This window comes from Pelobates fuscus, chromosome 8 (assembly GCF_036172605.1).
Source record: "Pelobates fuscus isolate aPelFus1 chromosome 8, aPelFus1.pri, whole genome shotgun sequence".
In the NCBI taxonomy this organism is placed as follows: domain Eukaryota; kingdom Metazoa; phylum Chordata; class Amphibia; order Anura; family Pelobatidae; genus Pelobates; species Pelobates fuscus.
Window position 1 is genome coordinate 38,667,385 of NC_086324.1, and position 22,125 is coordinate 38,689,509.

Sequence of the window (22,125 nt, forward strand, 5' to 3'; positions counted from 1 at the left end):
TGGGATTAAATCATTTTTGGATTGTTTCTAACTTTGCACATTGCACCAAAATCCATATTTAAAAATGTTTCTTTTTTTTCTCTTGACTCTGATAACTAATTACCTAAATGCTAATTAAAATGTAAATTTCAATGCCCAGTCTTATAATTTCACACAATCACAAGTTATGACAAAAAGTGTGTATTTCACTAATATTTGTAGACACATCATCAGGCTAAACAGTTGTTAGCTGGAGAGTTACTTTTGGCATGTGTGCAAAGTTAGTGAGTGAATGTTACAATATAATCTTGATATAGACACTAATATTTTATTGACTTGCTTTACAGGTCTACACAACAAACATAATGAAGATTTAGGGCAACATAATAACAAGTCACGCTCACATAAAAGAAATCAAAACGCACATCATCACAAAGAAAGCATTCAAGAGGAGAAAGAAAATAAAACAGAAGTCAGTAATGGTACAAACCCAGGAAAAAAGCATAGACATCATTCAGAAGGCAAAACAAAGAATGGAGAAAGAGAAGGTCGGCAGCCAGGAGAAAGAGAAGGCCAGGAAAACAAGAAAGTAAGACCAGCACGAGACGTTGAAGGTAAAAATCCAGGACAAAAGAATAGTCATCATTTAGAGGGTAGAAAAAAGTCAGCAGAGAAGAGTGGTCTACAGCCAGGAGAAGAAGACGGGCAGGAAAACAAGAAAGTAAGAACAGCACTAGATGATGAGAGTAAAAATCCAGGCCAAAACAAGAGACAAAGATCAAAAGAAAACAAGGGTCTGAAGATAGCAGAAGAAAATAAAAGAGGGCATGAAATAAAAGAGAAAAAGAATCAGATATCAATTGAGAAAAGGGAGATTAGCAGAGCAGAAGAAACGAGAAATGCAAAACATGCAAAAAGCGCAGAAGAATCATCGGAGGAAAAGAGTGAAGAAGTACAATTTGGAAGGGGTCATGGGAAGGCAGAGAAAAATAGGCAAAATGGACAAGAAAAATGGGAGGAAAAGAGTCAAAGATCAAAAGAAAACAAAGGTCTCAAGATAGCAGAAGAAAAATGGGAGGAAAAGAGTCAAAGATCAAAAGAAAACAAAGGTCTCAAGATAGCAGAAGAAAAATGGGAGGAAAAGAGTCAAAGATCAAAAGAAAACAAAGGTCTCAAGATAGCAGAAGAAAAATGGGAGGAAAAGAGTCAAAGATCACAAGAGAATAAAAGGGAAGAGATAGCAAAAGACAAGAAACAAAGAGGTCCAGAAATAAGTGAGAAAAAGAGAGAAAGTGCAAAGAAAAGAAGGCAAAATCTATCAGGAGAAAAGGCAGTCCCCACATTGACAACAGAGCAGCTTGTGCTACCGACAAAGAATTAGGTATTAGTTAAGGCAAGGAAAAAACAACCCAATGAAGTAAATGAGCAGTTATTAACTGCAGATAGTCAGTAGACAATTGTTAAGGGAAATGGCTAGTAGTCTCCTACTCAGGCAATTGGGGCATAGAAAGATTTTTGGAAAAATTGGTACTCACAAATGAACCTCAGGCTGATAAAATACTGTCGTAGTTTTGTAATGCATACTGTGTTATTACCATTAGATTTATATATTAATGGGATGTGCCTACACTATAGTATTTATGTTACCAATAAAAGCATTTAAAAAATTACCTGTTTTCAGTAAGTTTTTCTCTTATAGTACAAGAGTATGAACTGGCAAAAACTCATGCAAACTCATGCAATATACACTTCAAAGCCTTTAATTAACCTTAACATCCTCTGCGATCCGAATTAGAAAGTTGTGAATATTAAATAAATCTATGATCTAAATCTGTATCTGATCCCGTGGTTTTCTGAATTGTTCAAACTGTGATGCCAAATAAACAGTGGCTATTTGTTCCATAAGTTGTTCTAGGAATTAAATTCTTACTAACAGCATACACAATAGGCTAAGATTAACACTGTGAGTTATATAAACATACAGAAATAGCTAATATTGAAAATGCATAAAAGGCTCCGTTGAATTAGACCCACAACAGACCAGCATCTACATTTTCAATTACAAAAATTGGTTTAACAGTGAATTTATTTTTCACTGCTATAGATTCCCAAACTCCTAGACCTATACTGTAAAAAAAACAAAAAATTTATAAAAAAACAAAAAATGATAAAATGCATCAAAAGCCATGTAATTCAGGAGGAGTGAAATCCTCATAAAATTATCATCAATAACACCAAAGTAAACAACCATTTTAAATAGTGTTTTTGTAAATGGTTGCAAGTAAAATTCAACAGACTGATCAACAGTCAACAGTATGATCATCGCTATAACACAGCAAAGTTGATAAATATGTCCAGATCCAGACTGTGCTCAAAGAATACTAACGTGGAGGTCTTAACCGATAAAGTTGTTAAGAAAAGTGCCTGACACCAAATCAGTCACGAAGAACAATTATTATTATTGTAGAAATGTTTGTGAATGTTTTTCCTAATTTTTACAATAGGGGAGAAATGTTTTACTTATTTACTACCATGAAATACTTTGGAATATTTGTTTCAACATTGCTACAATTTAGATGCTGGTTAAATTTGGAAGGTAATTTCCCATCAAAGGCATCCTCCAAATACCATAATTATGCAGATTATAGTTGTAGCAACGACTGTTGCCCCTTGTTTTATCAAACAATTTCAATCTCTTTGACAAACCTTTGGGAATGATTAGCACCCAAAGCTCAGCTCTTTAAATAGCAGTATACTAATGAGGAAAATGAATGATTCATTATATTATATTATATTTATTATATTATTTTTATTGCAAGGCATACCAACACTGTGCAGTGAAGGGATCAGAGCATTAGTATATACAATGATTCAGTCACTGTCAATGCGAGTTTACACTGCCATGTTCCTTAAGGAGTGTATGCAATAGTTGTAACCCAGGCTTGACAAAGATACTACCGTTCCAAAATGTTAGTTCAATAAAATACATCACTAAACCCATACCAAATTCATTTTGAAATTCATGCTGGGTCTCTTGGGCAGGAGTCCATAGCTATAGCGCCAGAATAATCAAGTGAGTGCTTTCTCTATATTTGCTATAACTTCCAATTCTAGAACAGACGTTTCGATTTTTGTTTTTGACACAGTAAACCTGTGGTTGTAGGGCCCGCAAAGTATGAATCAATCTCACTGTTCCCCAATTTTACATTGCAAACTTGCTATGTTTTGCAAACACACTGGAGTAAAAAGATGCATTATATGATTTATATATTAATGTTAGCACTTATACAGTCATGCCAATGATGGTTGTGAAAAGATTGTAGACAACATGCAATCTAGCAGAGGAGAAAGGGTTAAAAACTGGATTTTGGGGATTTGCTTAAATGTGCTTTTCTATGTGCGTTAGTTCTAATATCTGTGTCACTGAACATGCAAGCATGATGAGAATGACGTAACTCAAGTGTTATTATTATTATTTTATTATTTATTTAGCGCCATCAAATTCCATAGTGCTATAGCATGGGTGGACTAACAGACATGTAATAGTAACCAAACAAGTGGATGTACAGGAACAGAGGGGTTAAGAGCCCTAATCAATGAGCTTACATGCTAGAGGGAGTCGGGTAAAGTGACACAAAGGGTAAAAGTAGGGGTGTGAAGTAGGTCGTTAGAAAAGTATACACTGAGGGCTTAGTAGGTAATTTGAGTAATTGAGTCATTGAGGACAATGTTAAAGCATTGATGCTGTAAGATATTGCCTCAAAACATATTTTAAGAGTATGAGTAGGAGTATAGTATTGGATTAACGTTACTTGTAAACATGTTTGATTTTAACAGTGATTGGTTAAATGCAAGAATGTTGCATGCAAAAATACATTCCAGTAAGGAGGGACCTTATTCAAAATCTGTATTGACTCTCCCTTGGAAGGCACAAGTTTATGTTCTGCAATAAACCAGCAATTGGATCTTGATGTTTTCTCTTGGCTGTGTGTAGGGGAAAGAAAATTACTGGCACAGTTACAAAAAAAAATGATTACCTGCGGTAAGTCCATGATGAAGTTGTAGGCATTTGCTTCTTTTGCAGCATTGATAATCTCTTCCATTGTGGCAGATTCCTTACCAAAGCGAATGTTCTCCGCGATGGTAGTAGCAAACAAAACTGGCTCTTGCTCAACAATGCCAATCAAGGAACGCAGCCACTGAATATTAAGAGACCGTACATCATGGCCATCTAATGTCACCTGTCAATAAAATACAATAAAAGGTCACTTTCCTCCAAATGGTGCATATGGACGCTGGAGACACTGGAATACTGAAGCTATCTTATATTGTTATTTTAGTGTTTTCATCAAATAAATATTTTATTTTCCACATGTACATGAACTGTTTATCTTATGTTAGCTATTGAAACATCCACACCATCACTTGGACAATTTGCAAATAAGGTAATGTCATCAGCTCCATATGCCATCATGAAGAAGCTCTAACAATATACATTCAGAAAATGATTAAGATTCTAAGCAGGTTTGATCCCCATCGCCCCCTTCATTCTTCAACTTGGGATGCTGAATTTGGACAAGCAAATTATTAATTCCGAAACCATGGTCGAATCCGTGGGCCATAGGCAGCTGCATAAGATCACCTTATGGTTACTAATGCTACGATGGACACTGTGCCTCAGAATTTTAAAAACATTTCAAATAAATAGGTGCAAACTCACCATTCCTTCTTCAGGATCATAGAAACGTTGAATGAGTTGAATTGTAGTACTTTTTCCTGCTCCACTTGGCCCAACAAAAGCTGTTGTTTCCCCAGATTTTACGATCATGTTTAGCTTGTGTAAAATCTTTGAAAGGGAAAAGCAGTGCAATTAATATGATAAGAGGTGGTATGCCCGTTGGCATGGGCAATCAATTAACTACATTATATATTTTGCTGATGTTTGTATCAGAATGACCAGACAGGTAGGACAAATATTAGATGAAGATAAGGAAAAGGAAAAGAATGGATGAGGAGAGTGAATTAAGGAGGATGGGACAAAAAAATGCTCAGTGGAGAAGAAAAAAAGGCAGGAGAGAGAAGACATCAAACAAGAATGGAGGGGAACACAAAAGAAAAAACTGGGTGTATAGTGAAAAATCTAGGGTCCACCAGAGTCATCAAACTTATTTCGGTCTAACTTTCCTTATAGAGATAAACGATTTCTAGAATGTTCAGTCGAAAGAAGAAAATAAAATTGCATATATTACATAAATATGCTGCTTATCTGACAAGTACGCCTCATTATATTATTGCATTACTTCTGTAGCACTTGCCAAGTGTGAACATTTAAATGTTTTAAATAAAATAACTATTTCAGGTATTTGGGCTATTTTTATATTTGAATGTTAATTTCTAGATTGTTTCTATTCATTTTCATGCAGAGGAAGGTACTTTAACATTGGCTCATTCTGGTATGTTTAGATGAAACGTATTGTGAATATACACCAGTGTATAGCAACATTATATCGTCTTAATTTCCCAGTGTCTAAATCTATAACTCCTGCAAGATATGATAACATAAACTGTGCATGTGTCAGGTTTGCTGGGATATGCTGGGCCAATTTGTCCTCTGGGATCCCATTTAGACTTTTACTCATTATCTGTTTGAAGATGTAGAGCAGAGTAAGGCAACCTTTGGCCAGGTATTCTGGACTACATTTCCCTGATGCTATTCCAGCATAATGTCTGTAAGAGCGTTATGGTAGATGTAGCCCACAACATCTGGAGTGGTGAAAGTCGCCCACCCCTGATATGGAACACGACTATTAACTGTATTTTAACATACATACAATTATTTCTGATAAAAAAATTGTATTTTGTATTTTTAAGTAAGAAGTAATTATGTTTAATGTGTTTTAAATTCGCTGTTTTGAAGACCAGCTCCCTAAAAGTGAACGAGAGGCATCTGGATACTAAGTTTGGGTTCTTCAAGTTCTCCAAAAGTCTGACCCCATGTTACCTCATATATTTACAAAAATAAGGCTATCACTTCATTTTCTCATCTTGAGTGCTAAGGAAATATTGTGGTGAATATTCACATTTTAAATTGTTCAAGAAGCAGATTTTGCCAATTATTCAAAACAAATGTTTACAAAAAAATGAATACAATAATCTGTTTGACTATTTATAGCTCCTTTACTTTTAACACTTTATAGTATTGATTTGTACATTTTTCGTATTTACCTGTACTTCAGGTCTGGAAGGGTAATAGAAGTTAACATTATGAAATTCAATTTCTCCTTTTACTTTGTCCAGTTTATACCCATCTTCTGACAAGCAGTCAATTTTTGGTTCCTGTAAAAAAAGAAAAGTGTAAAAGAAGGGTTTTATTATCAGTTAAAGGAACACTCTAAGCACCATAACCACTGCAAGCCACTGTACTGGTTATAGTGACAGAAGTGCATCGGTGCCTTGCCAGAGTAATTTGTCCAACCATTGGCAAACTACTGACAACTTACCTGAGTCCTCTGTGCGCCAGTGTTGCATCTGGTTTCTCCTACATGAGAAGTTGCATGTCTCCTCTGAGCTACATGGCCACAGCCATTGGCTGATAGTGTTCCGCTGACATTCCCCACCAATAACAGCACCCATAAATAGCCCTGCTAACCCCAGGGGAGATAACTGAATTATCTTTGCAAGAGAATCCGAAAGCAGGCATTGTGGCTGCAGGCGACCAGAAGGACCTAGGTAAATTGTCAAACCATTCTTAAATGGTGTAAGAAATTACTCTGCGAGTGTGCCTGCCAGGGCATTCCCAAGCTGTACTTGAAAACCTGCAAAATTATGCAGGATTATTCACTACAGTAAGACTTCAAAGTGAATTTAAAATGTAAGGTCAAAATAGCTAAACTGGGAATATTTTTGAAGTCACCTGTGCTTTCAGTTTGGCTTCTCTGGCCCTTAATTTGAAATTCACTGTGAATTCACTGTGAATTATGATTTTAGGGAATAAGTTGCATTTCTAGATAAATTAATTGATATAGAATTCTCGTACATGTTTAGATGTAAGTTACAATATTTTCTTACTTCCTGTTCTACAGTCACCAGCACACACATTAAGGTGTCCCTTATTCTAAATTCAGAGAATAAAGTTCAAGAAATATTCGTGGCATTTTATGTTTGATCATGTATGAACTGCCATAATAGAAACAGATACTCTCATGCAATTATATTCAGTAAAATGGCCAATTTACTAAAGAGAAAGTTGTGACAATTTGAGAAAATATTTGCAAACTTTGGCCAAAATAGGTTGTTTTTTTAACCATCATTTGTCGTTATAAATGACTATTGACCCAATTGATCTCATAGATTATTTTTGCACACAATTTCTACAGTTGGTAATTATTTTACTATGGAAAAGAGCTTACATTGTCAATTGTCTCGTAAATATGGGTGGCGGCCCCCCTTCCAGAAGCAAATGCCTGCAAGCAGGGAGATGCCTGGCCAAGATTTAAGGCTCCGATCAACACACCGAAAAACACCTACAACAAAAAATAAATAGAACGGCATTCCACTTTTGTAATTGCAAAGGTCATGTTGTACATAAAAAAATGTTGGCCACTTGGATGCAACCTTGAACAAGGCACTTAATTTGTTACCTTCAATTACTAAATTAATTGGCTGCTAAGTGAAAATTAATTATTTGTGTCGGATTTTATAGGTTAGGTTCATTAAGCTGCCATATTAAAAATGAAGAATTGGTTTGTAAAGTAAGCTTGGAACGAGATCAATATCTAACAGGAATTTCTAATGCAGTGTCAAAAAGGAAAATCAGCAAAAAGTATGCAATACATCTGAGCATGTTATTATTTAAAATTTATGTTGGAGTATGTTTGTAAAGTTAGATAAAAGTAGTGGTTATGAATTTGATTTAAGAGGTAATTTTTAATTAACAAAAACGAAAATTTGTCGTGATAGCTGGAAAGGTTTGGTTGTGTTGGATATTAAACATAATCAGTTACCTGTAAAAGGTTTCCAGGACTATATTCTTCTTCTTCGAGAACTAGTTTTGAGCCATACCAAAAGGCCAATGCGTAACAAAGAAAAATAATAAACCACATGTACCCAGTAAAAAATCCCATTATTACACCTTTTCTTATTCCCCAACGCTGGGCGTATACAAGATTTTTGTCATATCTGTTTAAAGATAAAAAATAATTAATGTTAATGTTAAGCCAAAATATGGCCTCGATTTAATATTGTTGAGTTAACTTTTCGAATAATTTTATATTTTTAGATAAACTTTAAAAAAAAATTAGCTTATAAACAATATATGAAAAAATATGAACTAATACATATTTCCTAATTTAGATATTTATTCTAATGTTATATTATTTTTAAACGTTTATCCAAAATATTAAATCCTTTGGAATAGCGTATCCAACAATATTAAATCAAGGCCTATGTAAGAAAGTGAATAATATTTATAAGTGCAAAGCTAGCTAAAACCTATAAGGTATACCATTTGCCAGAAAAGCTATATTCAAGTTATTAGGAAAACAAGCTAAAACGTATTAACATCAACAAGGTTGCATGCATTGTTTGAAGTCTGTCTGTCTATTAATCTCTTATATGTCTGTCTTTGTTTTGTATATTATCATGTTTATCATATGGGTAGATGTGCACATACAGCTCTGTCAAATCCAATATTTCTAAAGAGGTGAGTGCCTCCAGTGTCACTTCAATTTTGTTAAAGAAGCAAGGAGTACTTTAATTAATGGACTTAAGGAAAATCCTAAAGCTTATAGGAAGACCACCTTGATTATTTTTGTTTATGTACAGATAAATTGTGTACCGGAAGGGACATGAGGGAGGGGGGCATAGGGATACTATAGTGCTAAGAATACAGTTTTGAATTTCAAACACTTTAGTGTTCCTTTTATTTAGTAGATGTACCTCCAAAGAAAATATGTACTTAAGCTGTTTTGCATGTTTTCTTTGGAAGTATATGAAATCTTTGTGTGCAATAGCTGCAGATCTAGTATCTGCAGCTACAGCATGTTCCTCTCCTTTATTCTGTGGCTGTCCAATCACAGGCTTCTCGGTCACCTGTATTACAGGGACGCAGGCAGGTGTTCTGGAACATTGTCTGCCATTGGAGTTTAGTTCCATTGAGCTATACTAAAAGAAAGTAACAGGTCCGGATGTCTGATTTATAGCTGGGGAGGTGTATTATAGCTGGGAGGTATAAGAAGCTTAATTTATAAACCTGATGATTTCTATTGAAATTGGAATTTTACAAGATGTAAAAATGTGGACACGCTCTTCACACATGAAGCTCTTCAGTTGATTGTTTTTATGTTTTTTGCCATGTTCTTTTAAATACTAAAATTACGATTTTTATCAAAACAAGTCACACGTTCTCCTTAAAAATAATTCAATGCACAGAAATTCAGTGTAAAAATTAGATTTATGCTTGTGTATGCATGAAGCATTTCAGTTATATGTTGGTATATCCTGTACTACATGTATATTTATAACATACAGGGTTACAGTACCGTTTGATTGAATTGGGACACCTTAGTAAAATAACATAAAACTGCAAATAACCTGTATTCAAATTTGTTTTATCCAAGAATATTTCATACCTGTCAACTTCTTTTAATTCCCCTCCAAACGCTGCTACGGTTCTGATTCCCGAGAGCACCTCATCAGCTACTGCCCCAGCTTTGGCATAGGCCTGTAGCTCTCTGCCAGTTAACTTTGCAACAGCCTAAAAACAGAAGTATGATAATTGATAAATTACATGACAGTGTGAGCTAAGCTTCCCTCTATATACCATGAAGCATGACAGCACATTAATCACATGATTAATCCTTATTATGGCTAATTTAAAAAAAAAAAAACATTCTTTTTCAAAAAATATAAAGACACTATAAAAATAAATATATAGACATGTAGTTTATATGGTTACACTCTCATACTGCATGCAAACACTAAGAGGTTAACCACAATGTGCAGTAGCTTTCCGTAATATTGTTTCTATTTTTTTCTTGCATTGATTTTGTACACTATTATTACTTTACTTTTGCATGTATTATATTGATAAATACAATAAATGTTCTTTGTGTTTAAGATATATTCCTTTGGTTAAAGTATGTCTTAAAAGTATTTGGTTAAAGTATTTTTTTTTTTTAATTGTGAGTCCAAATAGAGTTTATCTTTTTATTTAATCTAATAAGTGTGCAGTTGGCTCTTATAGGATAGGTTTATATTTCAGAGAAGCTCATTGGTGGTTAAATGTCAGATGAGATTCAGCATATATTAGACCAATACAGTACAAAAAGGGAATTGAATATGGTGACAACTACTGGACCTGTCGACTGAGCTCTGCATGGTACATTTCCACCCCCGGTGTTTCATTGCCACTCACAGAATGCTTGATTACGTTTCATGTAAGAGTAAGAGTTCCATTACAGCATCAATAAATGATTTTACAGTAACCTGACTTTGACGAATGTGCCAAGATTATTGTTACACATATTTTATAACAAGTAAATATAATGTATAACCCACCTGAAAACATTTTGCTGAATTTTGAAGTGCTAAAATGTGTGAGTAGCACAAATATGTTTGAATTTAATTTAAAAATTAACAATATAAATATAAACCTTTAACATGAAGAATAGATTTATATCTATCTATCTATCTATCTATCTATCTATCTATACATACCTGTCTATATATGTCTATCTATCTATCTATCTATCTATCTATCTATCTATCTATCTATCTATCTATCTATCTATCTATCTATGCCTGTCTATCTATACCTGTCTATCTATACCTGTCTATATATGTCTATCTATCCATCTATCTATCTATCTATACCTGTCTATATATGTCTATCTATCTATCTATCTATGCCTGTCTATCTATGCCTGTCTATATATGTCTGTCTATATATGTCTGTCTGTCTATCTATCTATCTATCTATCTGCCTGTCTGCCTGTCTGTTTGTCTATCTATCTGTTTGTCTGCCTGTCTGTCTATCTGTCTGTCTATCTGCCTGTCCGTCTGTCTGTCTGTCTGTCTGTCTCTCGCTCTCTCTATCATCTATCCATCTGGTCACCTACTTACCTGTCTGTATATCTATTTTTCTACACTTGTAATCAAAATTTTTTAATCCCTAGCCAGTTCAGGTATTTCAAGTGTTCCAGCTCAAGCACACCTCGAGCAACTAATGAAGCCCTTGATTTGTTGCATCAAGTGTTCTTTCCACAACACCTGTTTTTCATATTTATGCTGTCATGAAGAATTCTATTCAGGGGATCGAATAATTTTGAGACTGGAGAAGTCATTATAAGTTGCGTTTTCAATTGAATTTGGGGAAGCCACTTGAATCAATTGTTGTGTTGAGCTACTTCAATTGCTTTTGTTTGATTTGTTCATTGCAAACAGCTAAATGTCTGTAAATTTTGACAATAAACCTGATTTTCCATGGGGGTTGAATAATTTTAATTACAACTGTATCTACAGCAATCCACTAAATGTGCATGTACAGTTTGCTTCACACATGGAAAACCATAAATGGAGCTATTCAACGCACTAACAGTAAACAGTATTCTCTTGCCATTTTGCTTTATTTATGCACTGTACTACTATCGAAAATAATGGCATGTCTAGGATTGTCTAAGAAACCAAACACAAAATGCTAAATGCTTTTTTTTTATTTTTTATTTTTTTTTAAAGACCATAGAGGTTTGAAATTTTGGAGCAAGTTTTGAGCTTTTCTCACCATTAATGATGTTATATAGCAGAGGTGTTCTCATTGGTTAATTCAAATACTTCTGAATTTTTTTTTTTTACTTGTGTTTTAGTTAATTGAGATTGTAGATTTTACAAAATGTGTAGCCACGAAATATTAATCACACTACATTAGTAATGTACTGACAAACATGTCTTACCAATGCCATTAGTGCAGCTCCAATTCCAATCAGAGGGCTAACGGCGATAATGACTAATGTTAATTTCCAGCCATTGACAAATCCTAACAGGAACCCAGATATAAATGTTGTGAATCTCTGGGTAAATATCCCCACTTGATCAGCAATGGCATCGTTAATTTTATTTATATCACTGCAAAAAAACAATAATAATAATTAAAAAAATAAAATAAAACAATTGCACATTAAACATCAGTTAGAAGATTGAGCAATACATTTGCTCATGGAAACATTGTAATAAGCAAAGTAAACTACATGTTGAGGTCTTTTCAGTTGACGGTGAGGCACGACGAGAAGAACACTGATTTGCAAAATCTAGAACAGAATAGCAAAGCTGGAAAAGTCTCAGATTTTGGATATTTTTCTAACTCTGCTATTTCATCCTTAATTTTGCGAACTGATGCTCATCTTACCACGAGTATTGTAAACACAATTTCTCTTTATGCACCATATTCTCAGGATCGATCATTGTTGCAACTGGACTCGGAAATGTAACTTAACAGAATATCTGTACTGTCTCAGGACACAATTCTTAAAATGTCTAAAATGTCATATTTTAATCCAGATTAAAAAATATAGCAATCAGTTGTTCATTTTTGCCCCTTTATAGCTTCTCATTTTTTTTTATTATTTTTTTTTTTATACAAAAAAGACACCTGATTTATGAAAGGTACCAAAATGGCATATACGTATGTATATCTAAACTAATTTACTATAACAGTGATTCCCGCCCCCCTTCACTCACGGTGTGATTGCTGAGTAGAACCCCCCACTCACTTCAATGTGACTTCCTAATGTACTGATCTAAAATCCTCTTGAGGAGTAGAACTGAACGGAACAGAATTTAAAACATATGGTGGTAGTGTTTAATCATTTGCAATTATGATGTCTTAACCAAGACAAAATGAGTGTATGTTTAATAATTCTATAATAAAACTGAGAGTCCTTTACTGTTTTCTTTATCTTTGATTTTCTCTGCATTGTGTTCACCTCACACTGGGGCTAGAATAGAATCTATGATAAGAGTAGGGCTTAAAATTGCAAATTCTCCCCTACTATCCTAGCCTCGGCTAATCTTTAAGGCCAGGATAGTAGGATCCATGGCATATTCACCCAGTGGGCAATTATACTTGCCATGGTTAGATTTTCACTGAAGTGGAAATTTTTGCCATGGTAAGAGATATTGTTATCTCTTGTAATTGTTCAACATTTTCACATTTAAGTCTGTAGGAAAATGGCTAATTTATTAAAGGACCACAAGAGGCACCCAGACCACTTCAGCTCAATGAAGTGGTCTGGTTTCCAGGTTCATCTAGGGTTAACCCTGCAGCTGTAAACATAGAAGTTTCAGAGAAATTGCTATGTTTACAATAGGGTTATTCCAGTCTTTAGTGGCTGTCTCATTGACAGCCGCTAGAGGCGCTTCCGCGCTTCTCACTGTGAAAATCACAGTGAGAAGACGCTGACGTCCATAGGAAAGCATTAAGAAATGCTTTCCTATGGACTCATAGAATGCGCGCGTGGCTCTTGCCGCGCATGCGCATTCGGCGGATGACGTCGGAAAAGGGAGGAGAGTCCCCAGCGCTGAGGGAGAAAGGTAAGTATTGAACCCCTTTCTCCCCCTAGAGCCCGGTGGGAGTGGGACCCTAAGGGTAGGGGGGACCCAAAGACCCTATGGAGCAAGGAAAATGAGTTTATTTCCCTGGTACTATAGTGGTCCTTTAAATCTTTGTTTGATTTGCGAGTCTATAACCTGATGTTGTGATATGGAAATGTCTTTGGTAGCATTTTAATCCACATAATGTATTAAGGTACAATACTCACTCAGACATTCTTGTATTCAATTCACCCACAGAAGTGCAATCAAACCATCCTATCTCCATTCTCATCACCTTGCGAAAATACAATTTTCGAATTCTCTGGATCTGGCGAGCCGCTGCTGTTACCCAAAAGCAAATCTGTTGTCAATTAAAAAAAAAAAAACACATTTATTTACGTGCTATTATTGTATTTCATAATTTTTCATACTTTTTGAGACTCGAATTGTATTAGTACAACTTATTCACTATTCAATGAAGCAGGAATTTCTGGAAAACTCAAAAACTGCAAATATTAGTCAAAATTAAATGAAAACAAAAATCATGTTGGTTCTCTGCAATTCCAACTAAATTAACTAATCCTTGTATACTTATCACACATAAAAATGTAACCTTACATAGTGTTTACTCTACCCAATGAATGAGACGATCTCTGACCTAAACGTAAGGTGCATTTAAGATGTTAAAATGCAGTGCAAGCATAAATAACCAACTTAAAAATAACTTTTTTTTAAAAAATGCTTGGGTTAAATATTTTTTTTTCCCACAAACCTTTTTTGCAATTATTTTGTTTGACACGTAACATATCCATGCAACGTACTAAATGGAACTTGCTCCAAATATTCCGTAAATGACAATATCCTATTGTACATTTTACACCTATCTTGTTTGATAAAGACCTATCTTTGATGTGAGAGCTGGGCAAGTGCTTTTGTTACACTCTTCCTTAAAAGAAATTCATTATCTGGCAGAGACTTTCTTTTAATTTGTTTTTAAACTGATCAATTCGTTGTCAAATGAACTGATTCATTTAAGGAAAACTGCAATGAATGTGCATATCTAGTTTCTATATCTTGATGGGGTAAATGGCCAATAAATTATACGTTACATCAAAGGTAACGCATTTTAGGTTAAAGATCAGTATCAACAAATACTAACTTCGTAAGTACTCTTTGACTTGAGATTGGTTGGTGAACACATTTTTAGTACAGGAAGTTTTGTATATTTACTGTGCTAAATCTTTGCCAAACACCAAGAATTGATTTTCAGGATGTAGACTATAACAACTGATTTGGGATAAACCTCTAGTCTAGTCTACTTGGTTACTTCTTGTTAAACTTGCTAGTGTATCCTAAATCTTCAAATTGATTCTCAAGTCCCCAAAGATTGCTGTTTTGTTAATATAGCCCTTATTTACTTTGGATTTTTTTCCAATAAATCATTACTAAGCAAATTTCAATCAAATGTATTCCTAATCAGGGGTGAATAAAGTATAAATTTCACCACAAATGACAATCAACAAGCAAATAATTAAAAAAACATTGCCACAATTTTACAAACAGACTATGATATATCAAAAGTTCAGTGCACACAACTTTTCCCCAAACATTCTACAATAATAATGTGATGATATGTTAACCCAGGACTAATTAGATCTAATGATGTCAACATTGTCTGGTCCCTAAAAATTTTTATAATTAAAATATAACATTTTTAAAGTTGACTTTGTTATGACAGAATTATTCCTTGGTCTTTACGTGGTTAAAATCTGTAGAAGAAAGCTAAGTTTACATATTAAAAAAAAAAAAAAAATGTTCTCGCTCATCACTCTGTGTTTTCTAACGTTGATTCTGTTATACTTTTGTTTGCCATTGTCTTAGTAATTTCAAAGGAAGATTGGCTACCGTTGTGAGAGTCAATATTTAGAAAATATAACATCAAAGGATATTTCAGAGGTTGGCTTTACTGGTAGCAGGAGACTAATAGAGCAGCTAAAAAAATCATTAAAAACACTCATAAAAGAACAAGTTAAAGTAAGAAAAAAAGTAAGGCCTTAATAGTATCAGTGCACATAGTGTCAGTATTTTTACAGAATCAGACTTGAAACGACTCTTGCTGAGTTAATGTCAAGTAATTTATCACTGTTCTAAACATTCTGTATCCAATAGGAGTGTAGTTAGGATGCAGGCTTTTTTCATTATTTTCAAAGCAAGCAGTGCATTATTCTGTGCAATATCTAATGACAAAGCCGTAACTCCACAGTGTCTTATATCTGCAGGGAGCTTGTTATCTATAGCGTAAAAATAGAGAACGCCTTGCTTCTATGTACCACCACAAGCAATTAACAGAGCATGAGATAAGAGCATCTAAATTAAACACAATGTGCAATAAAGGATGTTTAAAAATGAAATCTATTTTCCAAGAGTGTAGAGAGACTTTCAGTCACAGCCAGGAGAGGGTTGGCATCAACAAAGTGATGTAACCTCTAAATGTTAGAGAATTAAGCAGTGGCAGCGTAGTGGCATGATCTATACACCAAAACCACTTCACTGAGCAAAAGTTTTTTTTTTTTGGTGCTTAGAGTATACTTTTAATATCTTTAAATTTATAATCCAATGCATCATTTGAAGTTAATGTAATGAATAGAGACTCTTGGAATTAAGCCACTTACTTGCATATAACCCAAAATTAGCACCGAGCAACCAATGCCTGCGTAGTACAAGGCAAAATTTGTCATTTCAGCCTCAATTTCCAGCAGCCTAAAGCAAAATTAAGAAAATGAGTGCAAAACCATAACATTTAAAAAAAATCACATTCCCTGACCCCTATATAAATACACTCTAGGCATATTTTTTTTTATTAGTAAGCCACTTACTACTTCCATCAACTTCCAGAAATACTTAAAACTATGCACAAAATAACAGATAACAGATGATGGAGGGGTAAACAGTCATATTATACTATTCATACAGCTGCCTTATCATATGCCTTGCCAAAACAAATATGTAAAATGGTAAAATAAAGACTAGGGATGTGCATAGGCAAAAAATTTGGTTTGGTTCGGAAATTCGGTTAAGTAAATAAAATTGGCTCTTCGGAAATTCGGCACTTTGGCAATTGGGTTTGATTCAGCACTTCCGAAATTCGGAACTTATGCAATTTGGAACTGCAGAATTAGGAAAATCTGTAGGGCTCCCTAACCCTACCCCTACTCTTAACCCTACCCTTAGCCCTAACCCTACCTCTAACCCTAACCCTACCCTTACCCCTAACCCTACCCATAACCTTACCCCTAACCCTACCCATAACCCAACCCCTATCCCTACACCTAACCCTAACCTACCCTAACCCGTAACCCTACCCATACCCCTAATCCTACCCCTAAACCTAACCCTAAACCCAACCCTACCCCTAACCCTAGCCCTAACCCTACCTCTAACGCTAACCCCACCCCTACACCTATCCCTACCTCTAACCCTACCCCTAACCCTACCCCTAACCCTACCTCTACACTTTACCCTAACCCTACCCCTAACCCTAACCACCACAACCACTTACACATCTATAGGGCTTCCAGTGCCAAGAATTAGCTAATTGGTCAAGATTCCTGTCCTGTCTGTAATTTTCTCTTTTTTTTCCCGGCACTTCAGCAATTTTACACTTCAGCAATTCGGTTTGGTTTGCCACTTCATCAATTCGGCATTTCGGCACTTCATCAATTCGGCACTTCGGTACTTCGGACATTCGGAAGCATCCAAAAGTCAGAATTTCCCAAAATTCTTCCAAATTCACATTCGGAACAAAATTAATTGCACATGTCTAACAAAGACATACAATGACAGATCCAGTACTAAAAAATATTAAAATTGCCACCTGTGTGGGGTTTTGAGAGGCCCATTTGATTTAAGGTGGTCAAATATATACCAGTCTAACCAGTCTAACTTTTTATTAAATAGTTTTCAAGTTCACAGAGTACATTCTTATGACATATTATACATTACAACGCTTGTACAAATTTGGCATATTTTCATATTTGACTTGATAAAATCCTTCATCAAATTCTGGCTGAATACATTCATGGTAATTGCCTTTTTTAATACCTGTTCCAATATTGTTTTCAATTAAGAAAGGCTAACTATATCTCAGCTTACATTAGCTATTACTCAATGTAGTTGTGGAGGGTCAACCAGTTAACATGCTGATACTGAAACCAAGAGCAAGTATCCATAAACATATTAAAGTAACACTATTAGCGATAGGAATACAAATATGCATTCCTAATGCTAAACAGTCCTATTCACCATGTAGGTGACTGGGCCAGTGCTGATAGGTAAAAAAGGTACTTTACCATTACCTTTTCATCCTCATAGCACCAGTCTCATAGGAGAAGCTTGCGTCGTTGGCTGAGATCATCAGTGTTGATGACCTCAGCCAATCCAATGCTTTCCCATAGGAAAGCGTTGGGAAGCTAGTTTGCATGTGTAAAAAAAACATGGAAGCGGGTTAACCTAGAACAGTTATGTTTTCAACTGGAGGGTTAAAAGGGGGAGATATGGAACCCAGATACTTCATTGAGTTTCTTTACTTTAATACACTCAGTTTTCATTAAAAATTTAATTATGCTAAAAACAGACACAAAATGGCAGAGTAAGATGAAATATTAAAGTGGACCTTGCAACAATTATAAGGCTTTCTCACCCGCAGCTCATGGTACCATTTTCTTCTTCCACAACAGAGTAGTTTATCCACATGATGGTGTTATTAATGCAGGTCTTGTTGGGGTCACCAAGCTGTTGTAGTTCAATATCGTACAATACGAATGTGTCAATCATCATTCCAAATACAAGCAACATACACGGTTGTGCAGCCCCATGGATAACGGCAGCAATACCTCCAAAGACCATCAGGGTAGTTTCATAGCAAGAAGCAAACCTGAACTGGAATTTTTGACATAATATAAAAGTAGAGAGCAACTTTAATTTAAAAAGAAACACTAAGGTAGGCAACAATGTTAAATGACGATGAACATAGTGGAAGCAGTGCAGGAAAGCACGATAAAGTCATCTCTGAATGTTTGATATTAACGAAAAAGTATATAAAATAACAAATATGTACATACAATAAAATAGGGATATTGCCTCCAGTAATCCATTTTTTTTTTCTAATCTAGAATGGTAAAGATTAGTTTTTCTTATGGAGGTACAAATCTTTATTTTCTGCTCCTTCTAAGTATGTTACATTACAAATAAAGTGTGGATTATGATCTTGGTGGCGGTGCCCTCTATTCTCTATTGCAATAGAGGGCACTGCAAATTGTTCTTGCACAATCCTCCCTCCATATTGTGTTAGGACTCACAAATGAAAGGGGGCTTCTGAGTACCATTACCATTGTAAGCTCATTTGAGCAGGGCCTTCTTCACCTCTTGTTTCTATTATATTCTGTGTGTAAATTATTTGTCGTCAAATATCCCCATTTTATAATTATAAAGCTCTTGGGAATTTGTTGGCACAATATTAAATCTAATAATAATAATAATTTTATTATAGCTATGGTGGAACCCGTTTGTAAGCAATGATCCCTCCCGAGCATTAGCTTAGCCATCTTTGGTCTGAGGTCACCTCCACCCATCATTGCCATCCAATTTTGAAAGGACTAATTTGGGTCATTATTGCATCAGGTGAATTAGAGCCAAAGGACCAGGCTTTAGAAACTGAGTACGGTAATACTTATTTAGAGCATTTTAAGAATATTTTAACATTGCGAGTAGATATGCAGATACTATCAGTAGGCTTGGCCAACATTCCTGTAATCTGCGTACCCGATATAAGTGCACAGGTATTTTTTTAGCTGTTGGTAACTATGATAAATAATACATATGGTTTTTATGGCACTGTAGGCTATACACTATAAAAGTTTTGTGAAAATTCTCCTTTAAGGGTGAATGACAATATTTCAGGAACCTTAGCTTACCAACTGAAAGAAGCCAACTCTAATGTTGTCACTTGCATGTTTGGTCTTAGACCTGTTAAAGAAAAAGTCCAAATTACAATAATTATTTACAAACTTACAACTTCCAAATGGTCTAACAGAATAATACTGGACACTACTGGAAGAAAACATAGCAATTTGTATGCTAAAATAGCCAAACTGCAAAACATTCTCAAGCTTCGCTGTTTTGTTGACATAAAATGTGAAGCTGCCTGGTCAATATTATATATGTATATATCCATAGGTATACCAAGCAGAGAATGCATACCATCATACAGCGTGGAAAAATGTAATATCTTTAATTTTGTTTTGTCATTTCCCATTGTCATCCTCAAGATTGAATAGTCAGATAATGGCTTCAATTTAATATCGTTGGATAATCATTTTAATTATTTCATATTTTTACATAACATTTTAAAAGGATTTATTGTTGTGATGTTTTTATATTTTGCTATATTTATATATGTTTGTATATATGATATATTTTGTATATTTTAATACTTTATACAAGCATTTTTAAAATAATATATATATATATATATATATATATATATATATATATATATATATATATATATATAAATCACTTAAAAAAGCTTACCCAAACATATTAAATCGGGGCAGAAATACAAATTTCAGTTTTGGAATAGCTTTGTATGTTTTGGTTAATAGGAGTAAAGGCTAGTAGAAGAAATAGTATCCAGGTAAACACATGGAACCTTGCCAGGGGTTACTTGAATCAAACTTTTCAAGGTCAGTGTGTCTTTCTTTGATAGCCTACAGTGAACATTGCTAGTTCATTTTTCATGATTATGGTTTAGTTTACAAGCTTGAAGGCAGCTCTCTACACAAACTGCATCCAGTTCTAACTTTCTTTGTGTTAGACTAACGCTTATTATCTACAATTTACATACTGCATCAAGTGCTGAAATGTTTGTTGAAGCATTATAAATGATGATCATTTTTATGTATCTTGAAACAGCGGTATATACATATAATTGCTGTTTTATCCATCATTAGTGTGTCAGTTTTGCATTCTATCTCTGGCTGAAAATAAATGTTATGATAATATTTTCAAGACTAAAAGTAATTGTCGGTGAAAGGATTAACTGAAAGGTTTTATCACTAAGGTGAGAATTCACGGGTTTATTTACAAAAGTGAGAATTCCAAGTGAATACATAGTGAATTTCAAATTTAAGGTCCAAATACCGAACTGGAAACATTATCGAAGTCAGCCATGCTTTCAGTTTGGATACTTAAATGTGAAATTTACTTTGAATTTGCGTTCAGAAACACATTTCAACAGCATTTATAATTGTTCTAAAAGACACACTTTTTTATTTATTTACATAGCAATTTTTTTTAGTCAACCTTATACAATACAAAAGGGCTTATTCACTGGACATTGAGAACTGAACTGCAAAATTTCCAGAATTATTCATTAAACTCGAAATTGTAGTGAATTGAAAATCTATTAAAGTTTCATCTGAAATTGTGATTAGAAAATAAAATTCAGCTTCAGCCATAATTGAGCTATTTAAAACTAAAATTTGCCTTCAGTGTTCAGTGAATGAAGCCCTGATCTAAATATTTCATTGAGTTTGTTAATGTGGTGAGAGGTCAACTTTAACCAGCTATTGACATACCGCTGAGGTTTGAAAATCAAAAACATTATTCTTACTTTGCTTGTTTTGAAGAGGCATTTCCATTTCCATATGGATCTCTGTTGAAAAAGGAAAAATAATAAAATACACATTAGTCAGTCTTGATTTTAATTAATCATACACAATAATTATAATTCAATTATTTTTTTCTGTTTTTTGGCAGGATGTCTTTTAAGCTTGACAATTTGTTTTAGATAACTTGTAGCTAGAATGTTAAAGTGGCAAATTGTTTTGAATTCAACTGTATCGCTTGCTATACCCCAAAAAGATGGATTTATTGTGCTAGTATATCTATATGTACATGTGATGAGAAATCATGCATTTGTTAAACATTGGTTTCTAATAAATTATATTGCCTGAATCATGGTTTGGTACATGATTATTGAGATACTCACTCTTTCTTCTTGTAGTTTTCTGACCATAAGAGAAAAACAAAAACAAGGTTTGACATGAATAAGCTTTTACTAATCAATACTTCACTATATGTGATGTGCAATTTATACTTTAATTAAAAAAAAAAGCATACAGTTATAAGGGAGGGACACTGAGGGTCTAATAGTAGCGATCACACAATGCAATGATCAGTGTCACACAAATCCTGGAGACCAGGCGGATAGGGAAGGAGGATGGAGGCTATCTAAGTACCTGTTAAGGGATAACGGGTAAGGGGGAACAATAATTGACTTGCCCCAAGCACTGACAATCCATGCTATGCCACTGACTATTAGTAAAAAATGTTTGATACATTTGTTTTTCTGGTGTATCTAGCAAAAACAAAGACTATGAGATCTCTGAGAACGGACAATCACTTAGAGGAACTCAGTAGCTTGCCCTTCGGTAAAGCACTGCTCAGGTCTCAATATAATTTTTGCTCACTTGTGCCATTAAAGAGAGAACCAGTTCCAAG

The 22,125-nt window shown here is 34.5% G+C and overlaps 1 protein-coding gene across 1 annotated transcript in view; it reads right to left on the reverse strand.

The window, feature by feature from the left end:
- LOC134571444 (bile salt export pump-like) overlaps positions 1-22,125 on the reverse strand; it is a 59,361-nt gene that overhangs the window by 32,911 nt on the left and 4,325 nt on the right. Inside the window, exons 3-15 of the mRNA XM_063429697.1 lie at positions 21,614-21,632; positions 21,236-21,277; positions 19,536-19,587; positions 18,263-18,501; positions 16,236-16,323; positions 13,791-13,924; positions 11,928-12,099; positions 9,609-9,733; positions 7,983-8,157; positions 7,389-7,502; positions 6,205-6,315; positions 4,700-4,825; positions 4,017-4,220 (exon numbers count right to left, since the gene is read on the reverse strand). Of these exons, the coding sequence (XP_063285767.1) occupies positions 4,017-4,220; positions 4,700-4,825; positions 6,205-6,315; positions 7,389-7,502; positions 7,983-8,157; positions 9,609-9,733; positions 11,928-12,099; positions 13,791-13,924; positions 16,236-16,323; positions 18,263-18,501; positions 19,536-19,587; positions 21,236-21,277; positions 21,614-21,632 (1,601 nt within the window). The remainder of the gene's footprint in view (positions 1-4,016; positions 4,221-4,699; positions 4,826-6,204; positions 6,316-7,388; positions 7,503-7,982; positions 8,158-9,608; positions 9,734-11,927; positions 12,100-13,790; positions 13,925-16,235; positions 16,324-18,262; positions 18,502-19,535; positions 19,588-21,235; positions 21,278-21,613; positions 21,633-22,125) is intronic.